The sequence below is a fragment of the Lampris incognitus genome, chromosome 9 (assembly GCF_029633865.1).
Source record: "Lampris incognitus isolate fLamInc1 chromosome 9, fLamInc1.hap2, whole genome shotgun sequence".
Taxonomy (NCBI): Eukaryota; Metazoa; Chordata; class Actinopteri; order Lampriformes; family Lampridae; genus Lampris; species Lampris incognitus.
This window is the reverse complement of record NC_079219.1, coordinates 949,461-976,514: the sequence shown is the minus strand read 5'-3', so window position 1 is coordinate 976,514 and position 27,054 is coordinate 949,461. Positions and strand designations below refer to the sequence as shown.

Below are 27,054 nucleotides of genomic sequence, written 5' to 3'. Positions count from 1 at the left end.
GAGGAGAGCTTAGGGGGCGCTTCCGTCGGATGTGGCTTTGGTGAGTTAGTAACTAGTCCTGGATAGGTTGCCTGTGCAGTCGCGGTGGTTCTGTTCTTGTTGTTGAGGAAGTAGGTCCAGTCAGCCTGCAGTCAGTACACCCAGTTCGCCAGTAGAGGTCTCACATGCTCAGCAACACCAGTGCGTTGGCTATTCATTGAACGCTGATTAAGTATTATTTATCTGATTACTTCCTTATCTGATAAACTATTACTTATTATTCTTATAAGTATCACTCAGCAGTTGCAGCCAGACCAGACTCTGTCTGGGCATGACACTGTACGTAGTACAGATGCTGTCTTACGTACTGAAGAATCATAAAGGTTTTGTTGCTGAATTTTGCAGAATGATTTTCTTTTCTACTGTGTCACTCATGAACAGAGACGATGATGAGATTATTATTCATATTATTAGTATTAATATGCTTTTGTAGACAAAGTTATCAGGACAAGTCGACCGTTCAATGGGACAGTTCAAACAAGACTGAGCAGTACAGATGTGGTCCTTATTTCTGGATGGTGGAATCCGTTGAATTACAAATAAGTGAGGCATCGGACCAGACAGTCGTCCAGATCATTCTGGTGCCATCGGCCAGAGCTTCTTACTGGATGTAGTACAGGCTGCTGCTGGGGGGGGGGTTGTTTTGCAGTTATTTCAGCCCTCTAAGCAGTGACTTTTTACATTGGGGACAGCAGTTAAATGTAATGAGCTGTCTTGCAGAGCAGTGTACCTGAGGACCTAGCTGAGAACCGCTGCCCTAGGCTATGTCAGTCAGTGCAGCCCAGTGTCTGAGGCAGTATAGATGGGCCGTCTTCAGTTTGATCTCTAATATGTTTAATCCACACCTGCGTTTCGAAAGTTCCCCCGAATCAGCGCGAAGAGAGCGAGCAGACTGCAGGGCGTCCGGGCAACCTGAGCTTCTGCCCTCTGCCCGACTGAAGCCAAGCTGGAGCAAGTACCCCGTTTCCCATTCCGAGGTCTCCATATCACCGAGGACTTCTCACGGTCCCTCAATACGTCACATCCGGTGAGGAAGGCATGATGGGACACTTGCACATGGTCACTCAGGCACCTGATTTCTGTTGTCTAGTTTGCAGTGGTGCTAGAACAGTCTACGGGTTGCATCTAGTCTGCAGCACGTATAAATGACCAGTATATGCGGCTGCGGCTGCAGCACGAGCTACACCACACCCCCACTTTACTACATGAAACACCCACGTGGTTAGGGTTAGGTATGCAGAGTGAGATGGTAAGGGTTAGGGGTCGGGGAGGGGGGGGTCGTGTGACATGCCGTTAGGGTAACAACATCAGGGGTTATGTGTCATGTAGTGAAGTAGGTGTGTGGTGTAGTAAAGTGGGTGTGTTGTGTAGCGCTGCAGCCGTTGACAGCTATGGCGGCCCCCCCCCATCCCCCCACGCTACGGCCAGTAGACAACGATGTGACACAATACCTGACTGGTGTGCCATTCCTGTATCTTTTGTACACAGCTTAACACAATGCAAGTCCTCATGTCTGGTGGACTCGCATGTGCCAGCCCTGTGCTGGCACATGCGAGTCCGTGACTAGGGATGCATGACGTACTGCAAGTTATTGGTGTCACCCAATATATGCTTAAAGATGCGTTATAGCTGCTGGGACAGATATCAAAGTTATGTCCGATATGCCGAACTGACATGATGGTGCATTAACTGATGTGATGGTGCATTAACTGACGTGATGGTGCATTAAGTGACGTGATGGTGCATTAAGCGACGTGATGGTGCATTAAGTGACGTGATGGTGCGTTAAGTGACGTGATGGTGCGTTAAGTGACGTGATGGTGCATTCAGTGACGTGATGGTGCATTAAGCGACGTGATGGTGCGTTAAGTGACGTGATGGTGCATTAAGTGACGTGATGGTGCATTAAGCGACGTGATGGTGCTGACCGTGACGACGGGCATCGGTGGAGAGACAGCTTGTACTATGGCCTAGACAGAAACGCAGAGCATTTTGCCATTTCCAGTGAAATGTTTTCGCTTGAGGCGACAGCGTGACAGCATTTCACAAGCAGCTCTGAGGACTAGCCCTTTGTAGCTCGAGTGCTGCAGCAAAGATGTTTGAATGTCAGAATACACGTTGACGTGTTTTGTCCATGTAAGCTGAAGCCCTTGCTGCTCTCTTAGTGAGTGCAGACTCTTGAAACAGGGTGGCGTTTGAAACACTGAACCAAGACAGCTGCTAACAGACGTCTGAGTCTGCAAACATCTCAGTTACAGTGTCAACGCCACTGCTGGAGATGCGTTAAGATAAACGCGATTACCATGCAATGAAAGCTAATGATATTGTCTGAAACGATGAGGTGAATGACCAGTTAGTCTGTAACGATGAGGTGAATGATCAGTTAGTCTGTAACGATGAGGTGAATGATCAGTTAGTCTGAAATGATGAGGTGAATGACCAGTTAGTCTGAAACTATGAGGTAAATGATCAGTTAGTCTGAAACTATGAGGTGAATGATCAGTTAGTCTGAAACGATGAGGTGAATGATCAGTTAGTCTGAAACGATGAGATGAATGATCAGTTAGTCTGAAACGATGAGGTGAATGATCAGTTAGTCTGAAACGATGAGGTGAATGATCAGTTAGTCTGAAACGATGAGGTGAATGATCAGTTAGTCTGAAACGATGAGATGAATGATCAGTTAGTCTGAAACGATGAGGTGAATGATCAGTTAGTCTGAAACGATGAGGTGAATGATCAGTTAGTCTGAAACGATGAGGTAAATCATCAGTTAGTCTGAAACGATGAGATGAATGATCAGTTAGTCTGAAACGATGAGGTGAATGATCAGTTAGTCTGAAACGATGAGGTGAATGATCAGTTAGTCTGAAACGATGAGGTAAATCATCAGTTAGTCTGAAACGATGAGGTGAATGATCATTAGTCTGAAACGATGAGATGAATGATCAGTTAGTCTGAAACTATGAGGTAAATGATCAGTTAGTCTGTAACGATGAGGTGAATGACCAGTTAGTCTGAAACGATGAGATGAATGATCATTAGTCTGTAACGATGAGGTGAATGATCAGTTAGTCTGAAACGATGAGATGAATGATCAGTTAGTCTGAAACGATGAGGTGAATGATCAGTTAGCCTGAAACGATGAGGTGAATGATCAGTTAGTCTGAAACGATGAGGTAAATGATCAGTTAGTCTGAAACTATGAGGTAAATGATCAGTTAGTCTGAAACGATGAGGTGAATGATCATTAGTCTGAAACGATGAGGTGAATGATCAGTTAGTCTGAAACGATGAGGTAAATGATCAGTTAGTCTGTAACGATGAGGTGAATGACCAGTTAGTCTGAAACGATGAGATGAATGATCATTAGTCTGAAGCGATGAGGTGAATGATCAGTTAGTCTGAAACGATGAGGTGAATGATCATTAGTCTGAAACGATGAGTTGAATGACCAGTTAGTCTGAAACGATGAGGTGAATGATCAGTTAGTCTGAAACGATGAGGTAAATGATCAGTAAGTCTGAAACTATGAGGTAAATGATCAGTTAGTCTGAAACGATGAGATGAATGACCAGTTAGTCTGAAACGATGAGGTGAATGATCAGTTAGTCTGAAACGATGAGGTTAATGATCAGTTAGTCTGTAACGATGAGGTGAATGATCAGTTAGTCTGAAACGATGAGGTGAATGATCAGTTAGTCTGTAACGATGAGGTGAATGACCAGTTAGTCTGAAACGATGAGGTGAATGATCATTAGTCTGAAACGATGAGATGAATGACCAGTTAGTCTGAAACGATGAGGTGAATGATCAGTTAGTCTGAAACGATGAGGTGAATGATCAGTTAGTCTGAAACGATGAGATGAATGATCAGTTAGTCTGAAGCGATGAGGTGAATGATCAGTTAGTCTGAAACGATGAGGTAAATGATCAGTTAGTCTGAAAGGATGTGGTGAATGATCAGTTAGTCTGAAAGGATGAGGTGAATGATCAGTTAGTCTGAAACGATGAGGTGAATGATCAGTTAGTCTGAAACGATGAGGTAAATGATCAGTTAGTCTGTAACGATGAGGTGAATGACCAGTTAGTCTGAAACGATGAGGTGAATGATCATTAGTCTGAAACGATGAGATGAATGATCAGTTAGTCTGAAACGATGAGGTGAATGATCAGTTAGTCTGTAACGATGAGGTGAATGATCAGTTAGTCTGAAACGATGAGGTGAATGATCAGTTAGTCTGTAACGATGAGGTGAATGACCAGTTAGTCTGAAACGATGAGGTGAATGATCATTAGTCTGAAACGATGAGATGAATGACCAGTTAGTCTGAAACGATGAGGTGAATGATCAGTTAGTCTGAAACGATGAGGTGAATGATCAGTTAGTCTGAAACGATGAGATGAATGATCAGTTAGTCTGAAGCGATGAGGTGAATGATCAGTTAGTCTGAAACGATGAGGTAAATGATCAGTTAGTCTGAAAGGATGTGGTGAATGATCAGTTAGTCTGAAAGGATGAGGTGAATGATCAGTTAGTCTGAAACGATGAGGTGAATGATCAGTTAGTCTGAAACGATGAGGTAAATGATCAGTTAGTCTGTAACGATGAGGTGAATGACCAGTTAGTCTGAAACGATGAGGTGAATGATCAGTTAGTCTGAAACGATGAGATGAATGATCAGTTAGTCTGAAACGATGAGGTAAATGATCAGTTAGTCTGAAAGGATGAGGTAAATGATCAGTTAGTCTGAAAGGATGAGGTGAATGATCAGTTAGTCTGAAACTATGAGGTGAATGATCAGTTAGTCTGAAACGATGAGGTGAATGATCAGCTAGTCTGAAACGATGAGATGAATGATCATTAGTCTGAAACGATGAGGTAAATCATCAGTCTGAAACGATGAGGTGAATGATCATTAGTCTGAAACGATGAGGTGAATGATCAGTTAGTCTGAAAGGATGAGGTAAATCATCAGTTAGTCTGAAACGATGAGGTGAATGATCATTAGTCTGAAACGATGAGGTGAATGATCATTAGTCTGAAACGATGAGGTGAATGATCATTAGTCTGAAGTGATGAGGTGAATGATCATTAGTCTGAAACGATGAGGTGAATGATCATTAGTCTGAAACGATGAGGTAAATCATCAGTTAGTCTGAAAGGATGAGGTGAATGATCAGTTAGTCTGAAACGATGAGGTGAATGATCATTAGTCTGAAACGATGAGGTGAATGATCATTAGTCTGAAACGATGAGGTAAATGATTAGTTAGTCTGAAGCGATGAGGTGAATGATCATTAGTCTGAAGCGATGAGGTGAATGATCAGTTAGTCTGAAACGATGAGGTAAATCATCAGTTAGTCTGTAACGATGAGGTGAATGATCAGTTAGTCTGAAGCAATGAGGTGAATGATCAGTTAGTCTGAAGCGATGAGGTGAATGATCAGTTAGTCTGAAGCGATGAGGTGAATGATCATTAGTCTGAAACGATGAGGTGAATGATCATTAGTCTGAAACGATGAGGTGAATGATCAGTTAGTCTGAAGCGATGAGGTGAATGATCATTAGTCTGAAACGATGAGGTGAATGATCATTAGTCTGAAACGATGAGGTGAATGATCATTAGTCTGAAGCGATGAGGTGAATGATCATTAGTCTGTAACGATGAGGTGAATGATCAGTTAGTCTGTAACGATGAGGTGAATGATCATTAGTCTGAAAGGATGAGGTGAATGATCAGTTAGTCTGTAACGATGAGGTGAATGATCATTAGTCTGAAACGATGAGGTGAATGATCATTAGTCTGAAAGGATGAGGTGAATGATCAGTTAGTCTGTAACGATGAGGTGAATGATCAGTTAGTCTGTAACGATGAGGTGAATGATCAGTTAGTCTGAAACGATGAGGTGAATGATCAGTTAGTCTGAAACGATGAGGTGAATGATCAGTTAGTCTGAAACGATGAGGTGAATGATCAGTTAGTCTATAACGATGAGGTGAATGATCTGTTAGTCTGTAACGATGAGGTGAATGATCAGTTAGTCTGTAACGATGAGGTGAATGATCATTAGTCTTAAAGGATGAGGTGAATGATCAGTTAGTCTGAAACGATGAGGTGAATGATCAGTTAGTCTGTAACGATGAGGTGAATGATCATTAGTCTGAAACGATGAGGTGAATGATCATTAGTCTGAAACGATGAGGTGAATGATCATTAGTCTGAAACGATGAGGTAAATGATTAGATAGTCTGTAACAATGAGGTGAATAATCAGTCATGGATACTAGCAAACATTTCCGTACGGTAGGTACGTCCTTCCCCATTACACAGCCACTTCGAGCAATGGGAATTTGCCAGTCACGAGGCACTCTTGTGCTTATTCATACAAGCATCTACAGACACATGCATACATGCACACACAGAAACGTGGTGAGATGAAGCGTGAAATGGCCAAAGCGCTTGAGACTTGGCGAGTAATCGAATAACTTGCAGATGAAGTCAGGCGATGTAAAGATTAGGCTACAAAACAAATTAAAGCCGCAAAGAACAGTTTCCTTGATACACAGACCTCTTTGTCTTTTTTCTTCTCTATCAGTCTTTCTGTCTCTTTCTCCCTCCACACTGTGCCATAACCCCCCAGTTACTGCCTCCTCAGCAGGAGAAAGGTTAATACCCTGCCTCTGTTTGAGTCTGCCTCGCTCTGTGTGTGTGTGTGTTTGTGTGTGTGTGTGTGTGTGTGTGTGTGTGTGTTTGTGTGTGTGTGTGTGTGTGTGTGTGTGCGCGTGCGTGCGTGCGCTCGCGTCCACGGGCGTATGCATGTATGCGTGTTTACTTCCACAACTGCAGTGCTCACATCACACTGGCAGACCTCTTGTACCACAATGCTGGGTTGAGATGAAGAACATAACAGACCTCTTGTACTACACTACTGGGTTGAGATGAAGAACATAACAGACCTCTTGTACCACAATGCTGGGTTGAGATGAAGAACATGACAGACCTCTTGTACCACAATGCTGGGTTGAGATGAAGAACATAACAGACCTCTTGTACCACAATGCTGGGTTGAGATGAAGAACATAACAGACCTCTTGTACCACAATGCTGGGTTGAGATGAAGAACATAACAGACCTCTTGTACCACAATGCTGGGTTGAGATGAAGAACATAACAGACCTCTTGTACTACAATGCTGGGTTGAGATGAAGAACATAACAGACCTCTTGTACCACAATGCTGGGTTGAGATGAAGAACATAACAGACCTCTTGTACCACAATGCTGGGTTGAGATGAAGAACATAACACACCTCTTGTACCACAATGCTGGGTTGAGATGAAGAACATAACAGACCTCTTGTACCACAATGCTGGGTTGAGATGAAGAACATGACAGACCTCTTGTACCACAATGCTGGGTTGAGATGAAGAACATGACAGACCTCTTGTACCACAATGCTGGGTTGAGATGAAGAACATGACAGACCTCTTGTACCACAATGCTGGGTTGAGATGAAGAACATGACAGACCTCTTGTACCACAATGCTGGGTTGAGATGAAGAACATAACAGACCTCTTGTACCACAATGCTGGGTTGAGATGAAGAACATGACAGACCTCTTGTACCACAATGCTGGGTTGAGATGAAGAACATAACAGACCTCTTGTACCACACGGCTGGGTTGAGATGAAGAACATAACAGACCTCTTGTACCACAATGCTGGGTTGAGATGAAGAACATAACAGACCTCTTGTACTACAATGCTGGGTTGAGATGAAGAACATAACAGACCTCTTGTACCACACGGCTGGGTTGAGATGAAGAACATGACAGACCTCTTGTACCACAATGCTGGGTTGAGATGAAGAACATAACAGACCTCTTGTACCACACGGCTGGGTTGAGATGAAGAACATAACAGACCTCTTGTACTACAATGCTGGGTTGAGATGAAGAACATAACAGACCTCTTGTACTACACGGCTGGGTTGAGATGAAGAACATAACAGACCTCTTGTACCACAATGCTGGGTTGAGATGAAGAACATAACAGACCTCTTGTACTACAATGCTGGGTTGAGATGAAGAACATAACAGACCTCTTGTACCACACGGCTGGGTTGAGATGAAGAACATAACAGACCTCTTGTACCACAATGCTGGGTTGAGATGAAGAACATGACAGACCTCTTGTACTACAATGCTGGGTTGAGATGAAGAACATAACAGACCTCTTGTACCACACTGCTGGGTTGAGATGAAGAACATGACAGACCTCTTGTACTACACTGCTGGGTTGAGATGAAGAACATAACAGACCTCTTGTACTACACTGCAGGGTTGAGATGAAGAACATAACAGACCTCTTGTACTACAATGCTGGGTTGAGATGAAGAACATAACAGACCTCTTGTACCACAATGCTGGGTTGAGATGAGGAACATAACAGACCTCTTGTACCACAATGCTGGGTTGAGATGAAGAACATAACAGACCTCTTGTACTACACTGCTGGGTTGAGATGAAGAACATGACAGACCTCTTGTACCACAATGCTGGGTTGAGATGAAGAACATGACAGACCTCTTGTACCACAATGCTGGGTTGAGATGAAGAACATAACAGACCTCTTGTACCACAATGCTGGGTTGAGATGAAGAACATGACAGACCTCTTGTACCACAATGCTGGGTTGAGATGAAGAACATAACAGACCTCTTGTACTACAATGCTGGGTTGAGATGAAGAACATAACATACCTCTTGTACCACAATGCTGGGTTGAGATGAAGAACATGACAGACCTCTTGTACCACAATGCTGGGTTGAGATGAAGAACATAACAGACCTCTTGTACCACAATGCTGGGTTGAGATGAAGAACATAACAGACCTCTTGTACCACAATGCTGGGTTGAGATGAAGAACATGACAGACCTCTTGTACCACAATGCTGGGTTGAGATGAAGAACATGACAGACCTCTTGTACCACAATGCTGGGTTGAGATGAAGAACATAACAGACCTCTTGTACCACAATGCTGGGTTGAGATGAAGAACATAACAGACCTCTTGTACCACACGGCTGGGTTGAGATGAAGAACATAACAGACCTCTTGTACCACAATGCTGGGTTGAGATGAAGAACATGACAGACCTCTTGTACTACAATGCTGGGTTGAGATGAAGAACATAACAGACCTCTTGTACCACACTGCTGGGTTGAGATGAAGAACATGACAGACCTCTTGTACTACACTGCTGGGTTGAGATGAAGAACATAACAGACCTCCTGTACTACACTGCAGGGTTGAGATGAAGAACATAACAGACCTCTTGTACTACAATGCTGGGTTGAGATGAAGAACATAACAGACCTCTTGTACCACAATGCTGGGTTGAGATGAAGAACATAACAGACCTCTTGTACTACAATGCTGGGTTGAGATGAAGAACATGACAGACCTCTTGTACTACAATGCTGGGTTGAGATGAAGAACATAACAGACCTCTTGTACCACAATGCTGGGTTGAGATGAAGAACATAACAGACCTCTTGTACCACAATGCTGGGTTGAGATGAAGAACATAACAGACCTCTTGTACCACAATGCTGGGTTGAGATGAAGAACATGACAGACCTCTTGTACCACAATGCTGGGTTGAGATGAAGAACATAACAGACCTCTTGTACCACAATGCTGGGTTGAGATGAAGAACATAACAGACCTCTTGTACTACACTGCTGGGTTGAGATGAAGAACATGACAGACCTCTTGTACCACAATGCTGGGTTGAGATGAAGAACATAACAGACCTCTTGTACCACAATGCTGGGTTGAGATGAAGAACATAACAGACCTCTTGTACCACAATGCTGGGTTGAGATGAAGAACATGACAGACCTCTTGTACCACAATGCTGGGTTGAGATGAAGAACATAACAGACCTCTTGTACCACAATGCTGGGTTGAGATGAAGAACATAACAGACCTCTTGTACTACACTGCTGGGTTGAGATGAAGAACATGACAGACCTCTTGTACCACAATGCTGGGTTGAGATGAAGAACATGACAGACCTCTTGTACCACACGGCTGGGTTGAGATGAAGAACATAACAGACCTCTTGTACCACACGGCTGGGTTGAGATGAAGAACATAACAGACCTCTTGTACCACACGGCTGGGTTGAGATGAAGAACATAACAGACCTCTTGTACCACACGGCTGGGTTGAGATGAAGAACATAACAGACCTCTTGTACCACACGGCTGGGTTGAGATGAAGAACATAACAGACCTCTTGTACCACAATGCTGGGTTGAGATGAAGAACATAACAGACCTCTTGTACCATACGGCTGGGTTGAGATGAAGAACATAACAGACCTCTTGTACCATACGGCTGGGTTGAGATGAAGAACATGACAGACCTCTTGTACCACAATGCTGGGTTGAGATGAAGAACATAACAGACCTCTTGTACCACAATGCTGGGTTGAGATGAAGAACATAACACACCTCTTGTACCACAATGCTGGGTTGAGATGAAGAACATGACAGACCTCTTGTACCACACGGCTGGGTTGAGATGAAGAACATGACAGACCTCTTGTACCACAATGCTGGGTTGAGATGAAGAACATAACAGACCTCTTGTACTACAATGCTGGGTTGAGATGAAGAACATGGCAGACCTCTTGTACCACACGGCTGGGTTGAGATGAAGAACATGACAGACCTCTTGTGCTACAATGCTGGGTTGAGATGAAGAACATAACAGACCTCTTGTACTACACTGCTGGGTAGGGATGAAGAACATGACAGACCTCTTGTACTACACTGCTGGGTTGAGATGAAGGACATGGCAGACCTCTGGTACTACACTACTGGGTTAAGATGAAGAACATGACAGACCTCTTGTACCACAATGCTGGGTTGAGATGAAGAACATAACAGACCTCTTGTACTACAATGCTGGGTTGAGATGAAGAACATGGCAGACCTCTTGTACCACATGGCTGGGTTGAGATAAAGAACATGACAGACCTCTTGTACTACAATGCTGGGTTGAGATGAAGAACATAACAGACCTCTTGTACCACACGGCTGGGTTGAGATAAAGAACATGACAGACCTCTTGTACTACAATGCTGGGTTGAGATGAAGAACATAACAGACCTCTTGTACCACAATGCTGGGTTGAGATGAAGAACATAACAGACCTCTTGTACCACAATGCTGGGTTGAGATGAAGAACATAACAGACCTCTTGTACCACAATGCTGGGTTGAGATGAAGAACATAACAGACCTCTTGTACTACACTGCTGGGTTGAGATGAAGAACATAACAGACCTCTTGTACTACAATGCTGGGTTGAGATGAAGAACATAACAGACCTCTTGTACTACAATGCTGGGTTGAGATGAAGAACATAACAGACCTCTTGTACCACACTGCTGGGTTGAGATGAAGAACATAACAGACCTCTTGTACTACACTGCTGGGTTGAGATGAAGAACATAACAGACCTCTTGTACTACAATGCTGGGTTGAGATGAAGAACATAACAGACCTCTTGTACTACACTGCTGGGTTAAGATGAAGAACATAACAGACCTCTTGTACTACAATGCTGGGTTGAGATGAAGAACATAACAGACCTCTTGTACCACAATGCTGGGTTGAGATGAAGAACATAACAGACCTCTTGTACTACACTGCAGGGTTGAGATGAAGAACATAACAGACCTCTTGTACTACACTGCAGGGTTGAGATGAAGAACATAACAGACCTCTTGTACTACAATGCTGGGTTGAGATGAAGAACATAACAGACCTCTTGTACTACACTGCTGGGTTAAGATGAAGAACATAACAGACCTCTTGTACCACACGGCTGGGTTGAGATGAAGAACATGACAGACCTCTTGTACTACACTGCTGGGTTGAGATGAAGAACATGACAGACCTCTTGTACTACGCTGCTGGGTTGAGATGAAGAACATAACAGACCTCTTGTACTACACTGCTGGGTAGGGATGAAGAACATGACAGACCTCTTGTACTACATTGCTGGGTTGAGATGAAGAACATAACAGACCTCTTGTACTACACTGCTGGGTTGAGATGAAGAACATAACAGACCTCTTGTACTACACTGCTGGGTTGAGATGAAGAACATAACAGACCTCTTGTACTACACTGCTGGGTTGAGATGAAGAACATAACAGACCTCTTGTACTACACTGCTGGGTTGAGATGAAGAACATAACAGACCTCTTGTACTACACTGCTGGGTTGAGATGAAGAACATAACAGGCCAAGCTGCATTTTCTATTTACGACCCAAGTAGATGGAACACCCTGCCTGAGGACCTGAGAGATGCCCCTACACTGGACACCCTGCCTGAGGACCTGAGAGAGGCCCCCACCCTGGACACCCTGCCTGAGGACCTGAGAGAGGCCCCCACCCTGGACAACCTGCCTGAGGACCTGAGAGAAGCCCCCACCCTGGACAACCTGCCTGAGGACCTGACAGAGGCCCCCACACTGGACACCCTGCCTGAGGACCTGAGAGAGGCCCCCACACTGGACACCCTGCCTGAGGACCTGAGAGATGCCCCCCCATTGGACACCCTGCCTGAGGACCTGAGAGAGGCCCCCACCCTGGACAACCTGCCTGAGGACCTGAGAGAGGCCCCCACCCTGGAAACCCTGCCTGAGGACCTGAGAGAGGCCCCCACACTGGACACCCTGCCTGAGGACCTGAGAGATGCCCCCACACCGGACACCCTGCCTGAGGACCTGAGACAGGCCCCCACATTGGACACCCTGCCTGAGGACCTGAGAGATGCCCCCACATTGGACACCGTGCCTGAGGACCTGAGAGAGGCCCCCACACTGGACACCCTGCCTGAGGACCTGAGAGATGCCCCCACACTGGACACCCTGCCTGAGGACCTGAGAGAGGCCCCCACACTGGACACCCTGCCTGAGGACCTGAGAGAGGCCCCCACACTGGACACCCTGCCTGAGGACCTGAGAGAGGCCCCCACACTGGACACCCTGCCTGAGGACCTGAGAGAGGCCCCCACCCTGGACACAAACCTTACTTTTCAAAACAGCCGACAGTGAAATTCAGTGTGTGCGTGAGTGTGTGTGTGCGTGAGTGTGCGTGAGTGTGTCTGTGTGTGAGTGTGTGTGTCTGTGTGTGTGTGTGTGTGTGCGTGAGTGTGTGTGTGTGTGTGTGTGTTTTATATATTTTGCTATTTAATCAGTGGCACTTTTCACTAACTCGGTTTTAAACTTGTTTGTACTTTTCTAGAATTTGCCAGTGCTTTTATTTATCTCTTGTTTGTGTGGAGGGGGGGGGTTTATTGATTTCGTTGTTTTATTGTGTGAAGCACTTTGTGTTACATTTGTTTGTATGAAAAGTGCTATACAAATGAAATCTGACTGATTGATTGATTGATAGTTCCAAGTACAGTAGAACCTCTCTGCCATGATGGCTTTTCCCACTGGAGGTAGTGCTGGTCCGTCCATGTTTCCCCCATATCGCACCGCCTTCTGCAGCTTGGTGGGGTGACGGCCCTGCTTAGACCCCCTTGTCCTGAGGAAACACGGGGGTCGTCTCAGAAGGGGGCTGCTCTAGCAGAAGAGCTAGGATGTCAGCGTACTTGGACTGGCAAGACTCCCAGTGGAGTTTTCTTAATGATGTTCCAGTGTGAAGGTTAGGAATAACCACTTCCTTATCAGTCCACACGTATGATTCCCCCCTTCTTTGATGCGCCATTTTTTTCTGGATTTTCCCCTAAACGTACCCGTCCAATGACCCCACTCTTCCGAGCCATCCCGGTCTCTGCTCCACCCCCTCTGCTGATCCGGGGAGGGCTGCAGACTACCACATGCCTCCTCCCATACATGTGGAGTCACCAGCCGCTTCCTTTCACCTGACAGTGAGGAGTTTCACCAGGGGGACGTAGCGCGTGGGAGCATCACGCTATTCCCCCCAGTTCCCCCTCCCCCCGAACAGGCACCCCGACCGACCACAGGAGGCGCTAGTGCAGCGACCTGTACACATACCCACATCCGGCTTCCCACCCGCAGACACACATGGCCAATTGTGTCTGTAGGGTCGCCCGACCAAGCCGGAGGTAACACGGGGATTCGAACTGGCGATCCCCGCCCGTGTTGGTAGGCAACGGAATAGACCACTACACTACCCGAACACTCCATGATGCGCCATTATTGAAAGCCTACCGGTAATAGCTTTCTTTCAGGCTTCTGAATGGCCACCATGGCTTTAGGGTTATATCGCCGCCTGCTGGTTTGGCGTGCTCTTGACAGCGCTTCCATTGGGTTTTTGCACTTTCATGTGGACGGAGATTTTTTTTAAACAATGTTTACGTGGACGTTGTTTTTGTTGTTGTTGTTGTTTTGAAGAACGAAGGAGGAAAACCCCTGTTTTCAAAAATCTCTGTGTACACGTGAACTGGGCCTAAAATGGGAGCACGTGAGATAGACTATGTGTGTTTTTCTTCCTCGAGCGACCACATCTCAGAGGCCCACCGGCCATTCTCCTGACGGCTGTGAGTCTGCATCAACCACACGGCCCACCGGCCATTCTCCTGACGGCCATGAGTCTGCATCAACCACACGACCCACCGGCCATTCTCCTGACGGCCGTGAGTCCGCATCAACCACACGGCCAACCGGCCATTCTCCTGACGGCTGTGAGTCTGCATCAACCACACGGCCCACCGGCCATTCTCCTGACGGCCATGAGTCTGCATCAACCACACGACCCACCGGCCATTCTCCTGACGGCCGTGAGTCCGCATCAACCACACGGCCAACCGGCCATTCTCCTGACGGCTGTGAGTCTGCATCAACCACACGACCCACCGGCCATCCTCCTGACGGCCGTGAGTCCGCATCAACCACACGGCCCACCGGCCATTCTCCTGACGGCCATGAGTCTGCATCAACCACACGACCCACCGGCCATCCTCCTGACGGCCGTGAGTCCGCATCAACCACACGGCCCACCGGCCATTCTCCTGACGGCCATGAGTCTGCATCAACCACACGACCCACCGGCCATCCTCCTGACGGCCGTGAGTCTGCATCAACCACACGACCCACCGGCCATCCTCCTGACGGCCGTGAGTCCGCATCAACCACACGGCCCACCGGCCATTCTCCTGACGGCCATGAGTCTGCATCAACCACACGACCCACCGGCCATTCTCCTGACGGCCGTGAGTCCGCATCAACCACACGGCCCACCGGCCATTCTCCTGACGGCCGTGAGTCCGCATCAACCACACGACCCACCGGCCATTCTCCTGACGGCCGTGAGTCCGCATCAACCACACGGCGGTTGTGCGTGTCCGCTGCACGCTTCCTCTGCCTCGGCGGTTGTGTGTGTGTGTGTGTGTGTTGTTAGGGGTTGCTGGCGGGGTTCATGGATTGAAACACCACATAAAGTTCATGCATGAATAATGGATGGCTCACCGGATAGCTTGGTAAGGGTAGGGGCTATATCGACGAGGGGGAGTAATTTGAGGGGCAAATGCCAGCGAATGATCACAACACTCACCTTCGTCTCTGGGGGCTTATTAACAGACACACGTGACTAGCTCACTCCTAACATGGCGGTATTGCCATAATGAGACTGGGTAATGAAGCGGAGTTGCAGAAGAAGCAGACTGCATGGCTGAAGGTGGAGGTTGTTCACCTGGCTGTGAGAGGTGGTGGGTGAGCGCTGCACTGCTCCTCTAGACCGTTTTCAAAGGGACTTGTATCGCTCTTCTGCGTGCTGTCAGGAGACCCAGAGAAGGACTACGTACAGAAACACGAGCGTAATAATGGAAATAAAGCACAGGGTTTTTTAAAAGCAGACAGTGGGTCTCTCACAGTGAGGGGCACAGTCCAGGGTTTACACTGAATAACAAAGACCAAGTACTTTAGTATTAACCGTGTCAGTACTCAAGGAGTCCACAAATCTCTTGGCATCAAACCGTCAGAGAATTCCCTGAGGAACTTCATGTTCCCTTTTTAAAGAAGGGGCAGAAAAAACCTGACCACCTGTGTCATAATGCAGTTCTGCCACAACTTCTGTGATTCCTGGTGACCCTCCAGAGGATTTAACTTCAGCTTGTCTCTTGGTATTACATTACATTACATTACAGTCATTTAGCCGACGCTTTTATCCAAAGTGACTTACAATAAGAGCGTCATTTAACGTAGGAAATCAGGAGTACTACTAGTCATCAGAGGTCATAAGTGCATCTAAACAAGCATCTAAGAGCAAAACCATTGTCAAAGTAAAAGTGCAAGAAAGAGCTTTTTTTTATGAGTGAATACAATAAGTGCTAAGAACAAGTAACTAGAGTAGTAGTTCTTAAAGAGGTGAGTTTTCAACCTGCGCCGAAAGATGGGCAGCGACTCCGCTGTCCTGACATCAGTGGGGAGGTCATTCCACCACTGTGGGGCAGGACAGAAAAGAGCCGTGACCGGGTCAATCGGCAGCAGGGGCCTCTGAGCAACTGGGCAACCAGGCGTCCCGAGGCAGCAGCAGAGCAAAGTGGTCGGGCGGGGGTGTAGGGCTTGACCATGGCCTGGAGATAGGAAGGCGCTGTTCCTGTCACTGCCCTGTAGGCTAGCACCAGAGTCTTAAACTGGATGCGAGCAGCTACTGGGAGCCAGTGTAGGGACATGAGAAGGGGAGTTGTGTGGGAGAACTTAGGGCGGTTGAACACCAGACGAGCTGCAGCTTTCTGAACAAGCTCCAGAGGTCTGATGGCTGACACCGGGGCGCCAGCAAGGAGGGAGTTGCCGTAGTCCAGCCGGGAGATGACCAGAGCCTGGATGAGCACCTGTGCCATCTCATCGGTGAGGAATGGGCGAATCCTCCTGATGTTATAGAGGAGAAATCTGCAGGAGCGAGCAACCGATGCAACGTTTTCAGCAAACAACAGTTGGTCCTCCAGGATCACACCCAGATTCCTCACAGTACGAGTTGGCGTCGCCATGGTGTTGTCAATGGTGATGGCCAGGTCTCAGCGCGGGCAACCTTTCCCTGGGAGGAACATCAGCTCTGTCTTGTCCAGATTGAGCTTCAGGTGGTGTGTCACCATCCACTCCGAGATGTCAGTCAAGCACGCAGCAATGCGTGTCTCTACTTGTGTGTCAGAGGGAGGAAAGGACAAGAGCAGCTGGGTGTCATCAGCATAACAATGGTAAGAGAAGTAATGCGAGTGAATAACAGAACCCAGGGGATGTCGTGTACAGGGAGAAAAGGAGAGGACCCAGAACTGAACCCTGTGGAACGCCTGTAGTCCATCTGCGAGGCTCCGACACAGATCCCCTCCATGTCACCTGGTAGGAGCGACCCATCACATAGGTTGCAAACATTGAGAGTGCAGAGCCTGTGACACCCAGCCCCTCGAGGGTAGAGAGGAGGATCTGGTGGTTCACTGTGTCGAACACAGCTGACAGGTCCAGGAGTATCAGGACAGAGGAGAGAGAGTTTGTTCTCGCAAAGTGCAACGATTCTGTCACTGCAAGGAGGGCCGTCTCTGTCGAGTGACCCATCTTGATCCCAAACTGGTTGGGGTCCAGGAGGTTGTTCTGGTGGAGGAAAAGAAAGTTGGTTAAAGACAGCACATTTGAAGGTTTTGGATAGAAAGGGTAGAAGGGAAACTGGTCTGTAGTTTTTGACATCAGAGGGATTAAGTGATGGTTTCTTGAGAAGGGGGGTGACTCTAGCAGTCTTGAAGGCAGATGGAAAGCATCCTGCCTAGAGGGAGGTGCTGATGAGGTGGGTTAGATAGGGAAGGAGTTCAGATGCTATAGACTGAAGAAGAGGGGAGGGGGACCGGGTCAAGGGAGCATGTGGTGGTGCGACTGGATGCGATGAGGTTTAGAACCTCGTCGGGGGAGAGGGGAGCGAGGTGGGATAGGGTGGGACATGGAGAGGTGAGGGAGGGTGCAGAGGGTGGGATAGTGCAAGCAGCACTAACCGGGTCGTGAGAAAAGGAGGATCTGATGTCGTTTACCTTCTTGTCAAAGAAGTTAGCGAAGTCATCAGGGAGAAGGGAGGAAGTAGGAGGAGGAGCTGGGGGTTGAAGAAGTGTAGAAAAGGTTTCAAAGAGTTTCTTCGGATTAGAGGCAGAGGATAGGATTTTAGAGCGATAGAAGGCAGCCTTAGCAGCAGAAAAGGAGGAGGAGCCGCTCTGGTGGCCGAGCGGAATAAACCGCCGTTCTTGCAGTCCGCTCGTCATGTGGCTGGGAGGTTCGTATCCCAGACTCGCCATAACCGGTCATGGCCAGAGGGTCCACGAGGTAAGGCATTCATTAGGCCATCCTTACCCGAGGGATAGTGGGTGTAGATCGGTGTAGTGTTCGGGGACTCATCGTTCTCCAGCGACGCCTCTGGCCCACCTGGGCGCCTGCAGCCAAGCAACTGAAAGCATTCTCCCTACGCCTCCTTCGCGGCCTGAAGGTGATGCAATCCATGCGAGGCTGCAACGTGTAAAATAGCGAGAGCAGCCGACACGAGTTTGAAGGAAGCTGGTGTTACGACTATCTCCTTCCTGTGGAAACGTGAGCCAGGGGAGTTATTCGACAGGAGTTCCGGCCATATGCCATTGGGTTAATCAGGTGGGATAAGGGGAAAAACTAGAAATAAATTTAATTAAAAAAAGAAAGGGAGGAGGAGAAAGTGGCAAGAAGAGACTGGAAGTTGAGAAGGTCCTCTGGGAGTTTGCCTTTTCTCCGTTTGCACTCTGCCATTCTCAGGCTCCGTCTGTCAGTACATACTGAGTCGGTCAGCCAAGGGGCAGGTGGAGTTGGGTGTGCAGGCCTGGAGGTGAGGGGACAGAGATTGTCCAGAGAAGAGGAGAGGGTAGAGAGAAGAAGATCAGCAGCAGTGTCAGCGGGTAGGAGAGAGAAAGATTCAGGTGTAGGGAGGATAAAGGTAACAGAGGAAGAAAGATCCGTGGTGGAGAGAGGCGGAGGTGTCTATGGGTGGAAACCGTGTGGGTAGGGGAAGGGGCTGAGGGGGGTGAAGAGAGGGAGAGAGAGTAGGACATGAAATAGTGGTCAGAGAGCTGGAGGGGAGTAACAGAGAGATTGGAAATAGGACAGTGTCTAGTAAAGATAAGGTCCAGCTGGTTGCCGGCCTTGTGGGTAGGAGGAGAGGGTGAGAGGTGAAAGTCAAAGGAGGAGAGGAAAGAGAGAAGAGGATTTAGCTTGTTAGTGTGGATGTTGAAGTCACAGAGAAGGATAAGTGCAGAGTCATCAACAGGGAAGTGCGAAACAAGTGTGTCAAGCTCCTCCAGAAACTCACCAAGGGGGGTGTGGTGGGCGGTACACAACCACGATGATGCGTTTGACTGGATAAGAGACAGTAACAGCATGAAATTCAAAAGCGGGCGGAGAAAATTGTGGAATGGAAACAAGAGAGTATTCCCATTTCAGGGAGATCAGCAGGCCAGTACCACCACCCCGCCTCCCAGCTCTGGGAGTGTGAGAAAAAGAGTATACATCAGACAGAGCTGTGGGTGTGGTAGTGTTTTCTGGCATGATCCAGGTCTCAGTTAGAGCAAGAAAGTTGAGGGAGAGCAAGGATGCGTAGCTTGAGATAAACTCAGCTTTCGGCACCGCAGACTGGCAGTTTCCAGAGCCCTCCCGTCACCACTTGCTCAATGTGAGTGGAGAGAGTGGGATAGATGAGATTGGTAGGGTCACAGCACCTAGGAGTGACCCAACGTCTATGCCAGCCGTGGGAAGAGGAAAGGACAGGAATGCGAAGGAAACACATAGTCTATACTAGGTACACAAGGTACAGATGACTGACCCAATCTAAAAAGAGCAGTCCGTGCTTGACGATGTCTTGGCTTGAAAAAGTCGCCCCTGCGTTTGTTTACTCTAGCCTTCGTTCAATCTAGGCTTGTTTGCCTGATGCTTGGAAGCTGATGCTTCCAAGTAGCAGCAGTGATTTAAAGAACACTGGTTGCTAATTGGCTGCCAAGAGTGCAGGCCACACCCTGGCCACTTAACACCCAATTGGCCAAAGAGGTACACTGAAAATAGGCTTATGACCCAGAAACTGGACACTTATGTAAAACTCTATCAAACCTCACACAATACTATTAAAACTGCAAACAGCAAGTTACCAAGGAATATATTCATAAGCTATAAGGATAACTAAGTCAAAACAGCTAGGCAACAAGAAATATTTAAGGGCACACTAGGTGAAAAACAGCTACAGCTAGAATAAGTAAATAAGACAAGTAAGTAAATAGAATAAGACAGCTACAGCTAGAATAAGATCCCACTAGGAACCAGCAGCAGACATAGACAAAAGGACTAATACTCAAGCAGCTGAAATAAGACTAGTAGCAACTTGTTAAGCAAGAAAGATGATACTTACTCTATTCTAGATGAACCAGCAATTCAGAATCACTCCAGAAGTTAATATGCACACTCATGTATGGAGAAAGAGCTGCACTGGCCAGTGTGTGTTGTGTGTGGTGGGTGGTGTGTGTGGTGGTGGTGTGTGTGGTGGTGGTGGCTGCAGTGAGTTTGGTGGGGTGTGTACCTGTATCTGCACGCAAATGTGTGTGTGTGTGTGTATGTGTGTGTGTGTACAATAGAAACAACAACAAAAAAAGTGGCTTGAAGTACTACTCAATGAATGGCCAAATTCAGGTTAGATACCAGTGCAGATTGCAACGTGTTACCTTACAACCTTTCAAAAAGTGGCTCAGAAGGACTGTGTAAGTGTGCACAAAAAGTGGACGGAGTCACCGTGGCGTCACTCATTGGATTGCTGACTGCCATTTTGATGCCTCGAGTTTGGCAGTTTCCTGTCGCCATCTTGGGTTTTTTAGACCGGACATAACCATACTTGGACAAGAGGGTGGAGCTTGGGATGAGTGAAGGGTGGATCTGACTGAGAACCCAAGGACACTATGCACGCCCACCCATACCAGCAACCTGACTGCACCTGGCTCTGCCCTGCAAAGTCGCATTCCAAATGTATCGCATGCTAAGACAACAAGAACAACTTGAAATGGCTGCTTCACATAAGAGATTTGCTGAAAAACATTTTTTACATGGATAGATTATCAATTACGATACAAGTTTCTTCTTTTTTTTTTTAGTTATATAGCACATTTAAAGCAACCACATTTGAACCTAAGTGCTGCACAAGCTTCAAATACAATATAAAATAAGTTACACATATGACTATAAAAATATATGTAAATAAGACATAATAAAATAAAGAATATACAATATAAACAATAAAATATAAGCGTAAAAGTATATTTCCACAATAAAATCACGGTGTCAGGCTCAACTTGAATTGAATGCCAGCAAGAAGAGGTAGGTCTTTAACCAAGATTTAAAAGTCTCTAGGGTCTGAGCAGATCTTATGTGTACTGCTAAGTTGTTCCAGAGATCAGGGGCAGCAGCCGCTGTAGAGGCTCCGTCACCCCTGTACTTAAGCCTGGATCTGGGAACATGAAAGAGCATCTGGTTTGCTGACCTGAGTGCTCTGACTGGTGTATGATAATATATTAGCTCAGATAAATAAGATGGTGCCAGCCCATTTAACGACTTGAAAACAAGTAATAAAATCTTAAACTGGATCCTAAAACAGACAGGAAGCCAGTGAAGGGAGGCCAGTACAGGTGTTATGTGGTCACGTCGCTTCTTTCCTGTCAGCAGACAAGCAGCTGCATTTTGTACAAGCTGCAGGCGGCGAAGCCACGACTGAGCTACGCCAACATACAATGAGTTACAATAATCCAAACAAGAGGTAATAAATGCATGAATTACCCTTTCAAGATCATTTGGAGGGAGATAGGCCTTTACTTTTCCCGGAAGTTGTAATTGAAAAAACTTGTTTTGACTACTAAGCTAATTTGTTTGTCAAAGTTAAAAGAGCTGCCAAACACCATACCAAGATTCCTAACAGAAGAGTGACTGCAGGAAGCTAAAGGGCCAAGAGCACTATCATAACCATCCAGCAGATCAGGCTGTCCATAAACAATAATTTCAGTCTTATTTTGATTTAATTTCAGGAAGTTTAACTCCATCCATGTTGTGACATCCTTTAAACAACTCAGCAAAGCCTGTACATAATCTCTGCTGGTTGTTTTTATAGGCAGATAGATTTGCAAATCATCAGCAAAACAATGAAAAGACATATTAAGTTTTTTTTAAAATGGATCCCAAAGGCAGCATGTACAATGAGAAGGGAATGGGGCCCAAAATGGAGCCTTGAGGGACTCCACATTTAGGTGGGGCCGCAGTTGAAGAGAATTGGTCTATATGGACAGAAAAGCTTCTATTTGACAGATAAGACCTGAACCATTCTAGGGCAGTACCTTTAATGCCTACACATAGCTCAAGACGTGATAAAAGAATATTATGGTCAACCATGTCGAAGGCAGCAGTCAGGTCCAAAAGCACCAGAACAGCAGAGTTCCCAGAGTCTACAGAAAAAAGAAGTACAGTTAAAAACTCTTAAAAGGGCTGTTTTAGTGTTGTGACGTCAGTTGAAACCAGATTGGAACTTTTCAGAAATGCCATTAATTTCTAGGTGCGTGTGTAACTGTACATAAATTACTTTCTCTAAGACTTTTGAAAGAAAAAGGCAACTTAGAAATTGGCCTAAAGTTAGAAAGAATAGAGGGATCAAGATTGCTCTTTTTGATGAGGGGATGTACTACAGCATGTTTGAATGCAGCAGGAACACAGCCTGAGAGAAGAGAGGTGTTTATCAAATTTACAATACAAGACCCAACAGTGGTAAAAACATCCTTTAACAGTCTGGGTGGAATACTGTCAAGGGGGCAATGTGAAGGCCTCAAATGGTTAACTACCTCAGATATAAAGGAGAGGGACACGGGCCAAAACTGCTCTAAGACAGCTGGGCACATAGAATAAATAGCAGGATCTGAGGCCGAACAGGATGGTGAGGCCCTAATAGCAGAGACTTTATCTGTAAAAACTTTTAAGAAATTCTTCACAGAGCGTGTGTGTTCTCACAATGCAAGGAGAATCACATGGATTTATAAGAGCGTTAATAGTATTAAAAAAAAACCTGAGGCCTATGACAATGTTGGACACAAGGTTTGATAGAAACTGTTTTGCAGATTTAACAGCTCTCTGGTACTCTGAAAAGCAGTCTCTTAGAATTCCTAAGGAGACATGAATTTTGTCTTTCTTCCACTTTCTCTCACCGCGTCTACATGTACACCTAAGAGCGCGGGTGGTGTCATTGAGCCATGGCTCTGTCACTGGTTTAGGGCGTTTGGTTGGTTTCGTTTGTCAGTGCAGGTAGAGTTAAAAAGGGTGGTAATGTCATCAGCACTGAGATTACAAGAGTCATCCAGGGTGTGAAGCATATAGTCTGTAGTGTTGGATGGTGCACAATCACGAAGAGGCAGGTTGGATTAGAATGGCCGTTTACTTAACTCAAGGATCATCATTACATTCTGTTTATCATGTCAAAACAGGAAAACAGCATATTAACATAGCACCACCTAGTGGTGCAAGAGGGTAACATGAATATCAATATAAACAGAACACAACATCTCCTCTCCCTGTAAAAGAACATTACTTCCAAACCAGCGTCAGTAAGATTCTATAATCACTGCTTATTATTTTCTAAAGATGACTAACATTAGACAACAGTAACAAAACACTTATGGTATGTAAACAATATACCTTAACATCGCTAATCCTACAATAACATTACGTTTCATTTACCATTTTTTCTGATACTGTCTTTCTCTCTAGGCCATGGTCAATTCTTCAAAACCAGACTATACATCAAATAAGGATTGTCGACAGTATGTTTCCCTTATAACAGGCCTGCTTGTAATATTTTTTTTCTCTTTCCCATGCCTTTTTCTGGCTATCCAATAGCTTAAACTTCCAGTCAAACTTTCCGTATGGGACATAGTCCTTATGCCAACTAGGCTTGTTTCTTGCACGTGGCTGGATGTGGGGAGTGTGTGTGTGATGTGATTTTGGAGCAGGACTGTTGACAGGTTCATACTGAGCTGCAGCAGGTCTGTGAATGTTCTCATTCATCCAGGTCATGGTCACCCAAAGGAGTTGAATCAAGTGCAACTGGACTTGGTATAGTATATCCATGAAGACGTTTCGCCTCTCATCCAAGAGGCTTCCTCAGTTCGTGCCTTTCTGAATAGACCAAGCTAGTCTGACTGGCTGCTGATGAGACTCAGCATTTATCCTCTAGGAGTCATTGTCAGAGCCATAGATATGTGTGGCTCTTTGTGATCCGATGTTAACCAAGGCCCGTCGCTAACAGAGCCATAGATATGAGTGGCTCTTTTATGTACCGATGTTTGGCCGTGCTTGTCGTTATCGGAGCTGTTGATATGCGTGGCTCTCCTGTGCTCCGATGTCCAGCCGAGCCGGCGCCATCGGAGCTATTGATTTGCTTTTGTTTAGCATTTGTGTAGACACAGAGGAGGAGGTCTGTGACACCACCTATCTCCCACTTACAATGCCGTCCTTTCATCTCTACCCAGGAGACTCAAGAAGCTTAGCCCCCAAGAACAACAGTCGCTCACTAACGGCTTGAACGACTCATGAACACTGAATGGAGCACCAGCGAAGTCGAAACTAACACCCCCAACGATCGTCGCTGCTTAACATCAGATCACAAGAGCCATCACATCAATAGCTCTGATAACGACCCACAAGATAACATTCCATGCATATATGGACTCCCTAAGATCCATAAAGATGGAGCCCCCCTCAGGCCCATCGTCAGCAGCATAAACTCGGTCACATACAACATTGCCAAACATATAGCCAACATCTTGACCCCTTTAGTGGGCGAAACACCTCACCATATCCAAAACTCCATTGACTTCGTGGACAAGGTCCAAGGCGTAAAACTGGAACTGGATGAAACCATGGTATCCTACGACGTGACCTCGTTATTCACCTGCATCCCAACCATGGAGGCTTTGGAAACTGTGAGGCAACGTTTGCTACGTGACAACACCCTCCACAATAGGACCAACCTCAACCCAGACCAGATTTGCCAACTACTGGACCTTTGCCTGAACACTACATATTTCCAATTCAGGGGCCAGTTTTACAGACAGAAACACGGCTGTGCAATGGGCTCACCAGTATCGCCCATTGTGGCCAACTTATATATGGAAGAGGTAGAACACAGGGCCCTGAACTCCTTCAGAGGAACACCTCCGAGCCACTGGTTCAGATATGTGGACGACACAAGGGACAAAATCCAAACACAAGAGGTGCAAGCGTTTACCAAACACATCAACTCAGTGGACAAGAACATTAAGTTCACAAGGGAAGACGTAAAGAACAACAGTTTGCCCTTCTTGGACTGTGACGTCCACATTGGGGAAGACAAGAGCCTCCACATTGGGGTTTACAGGAAACCTACACACACAGACCAATATCTACTTTTGGACTCACACCACCCGCCGGAACACAAACTGGGCATCATCAGAACTCTGCAACACAGAGCTGACAATGTGCCCAGCAGCACTCAGGCCCAACGAGAAGAACACAAACACCTGAGGGGAGCTTTAAAAACCTGCGGCTACCCCAGTTGGACCTTTGTGAAACCTGCAACACATTCCAGAAAGACCAACCAGGTGAGCGACGAGGAGAAAAGGAACAGAAGGAACAACATAGTCATCCCGTATGTTTCTGGGGTCTCCGAGAAACTCAAGAGAATTTTCAACAAACACCGCATCCTCGTATACTTCAAACCCAGCAACACACTCCGACAAAGACTGGTTCATCCCAAAGACCGTGTACCACACACCCGGAAAAGCAGTCTGGTGTATGCCGTAAAATGCAATGAGGATTGTACTGACCTATACATAGGAGAAACCAAACAACCACTACACAAACGGACGGCCCAACACAGAAGGCCAAACTCCTCAGGACAAGACTCAGCAGTCTATCTACACCTAAAGGAGAAGACACACTCCTTCCAGGACAGCAACGTACACATTTTGGACAGGGAAGATAGATGGTTTGAAAGAGGGGTGAAGGAAGCCATCTATGTGAAACTGGAAAAACCATCCCTCAACAGAGGAGGAGGTCTGCGTCACCACCTATCTCCCACTTACAATGCCGTCCTTTCATCTCTACCCAGGAGACTCAAGAAGCCTAGCCTCAAAGAACAACAGTCGCTCACTAACGGCTCCAACCACTCTCATGACCACTGAATGGAGCACTAACGAAGTCGAAACTAACACCTCCAACGACCGTCGCTGCTAAACAAATGCAAATCAATAGCTGCGATGGCGACGGACGCGGCTGGACATCGGAGCACAGGAGAGCCACGCATATCTATGGCTGTGTTAGCGATGGGCGTTGGTAAACACCGGGACACAAAGAGCCATGGACATCTATAGCTCTGACAACGACTCCTCGAGGATAAATTCTGAGTCTCATCAGCAGCCAGTCAGACTAGCTTGGTCTAGTCAGAAAGGCAGGAACTGAGGAAGCCTCTTGGATGAGAGGTGAAACGTCTTCACGTATATATACCAAGTCCAGCTGCACTTGATTCAACTCCTTTAGGATTTTCAACAGTACTTTTCCACAGTACTTTTCAACAGTACTTACTAAAATATCCTGATAAATCAACATTTGTATGCTTCTTCTGTGCCTTGTGTGGGTCTCAGATGCCGAGGTGCGTGACAACGCGTCGGTGTTTGATGACTTGGGAATAACAATAGGTTGCAGAGCACCAGTCTGATCACAGGTCTTATCACATCTGATAACAGGTCTGATCACAAGTCTGACCACAGGTCTGATCACGTCTGATCACGTCTGATCACATCTGATCACAGGTCTGATCACAGGTCTGATCACAAGTCTGATCACAGGTCCGATCGCAAGTCTGATCACAGGTCTGATCACAGGTCTGATCACAGGTCCGATCACAGGTCCGATCACAA

The 27,054-nt window shown here is 46.4% G+C and overlaps 1 protein-coding gene across 2 annotated transcripts in view; it reads left to right on the top strand.

Annotated features, from left to right (window-relative positions):
* Positions 1–27,054, top strand: part of gabbr1a (gamma-aminobutyric acid (GABA) B receptor, 1a) — a 257,938-nt gene that overhangs the window by 35,532 nt on the left and 195,352 nt on the right. Inside the window, exon 3 of one of the 2 annotated variants that reach the window (XM_056286388.1) lies at positions 22,348–22,362. The exons of the other annotated variant lie outside the window; for it this stretch is intronic. Within the exon in view, the coding sequence (XP_056142363.1) occupies positions 22,348–22,362 (15 nt within the window). The remainder of the gene's footprint in view (positions 1–22,347; positions 22,363–27,054) is intronic. 2 annotated transcript variants of the gene reach the window in all.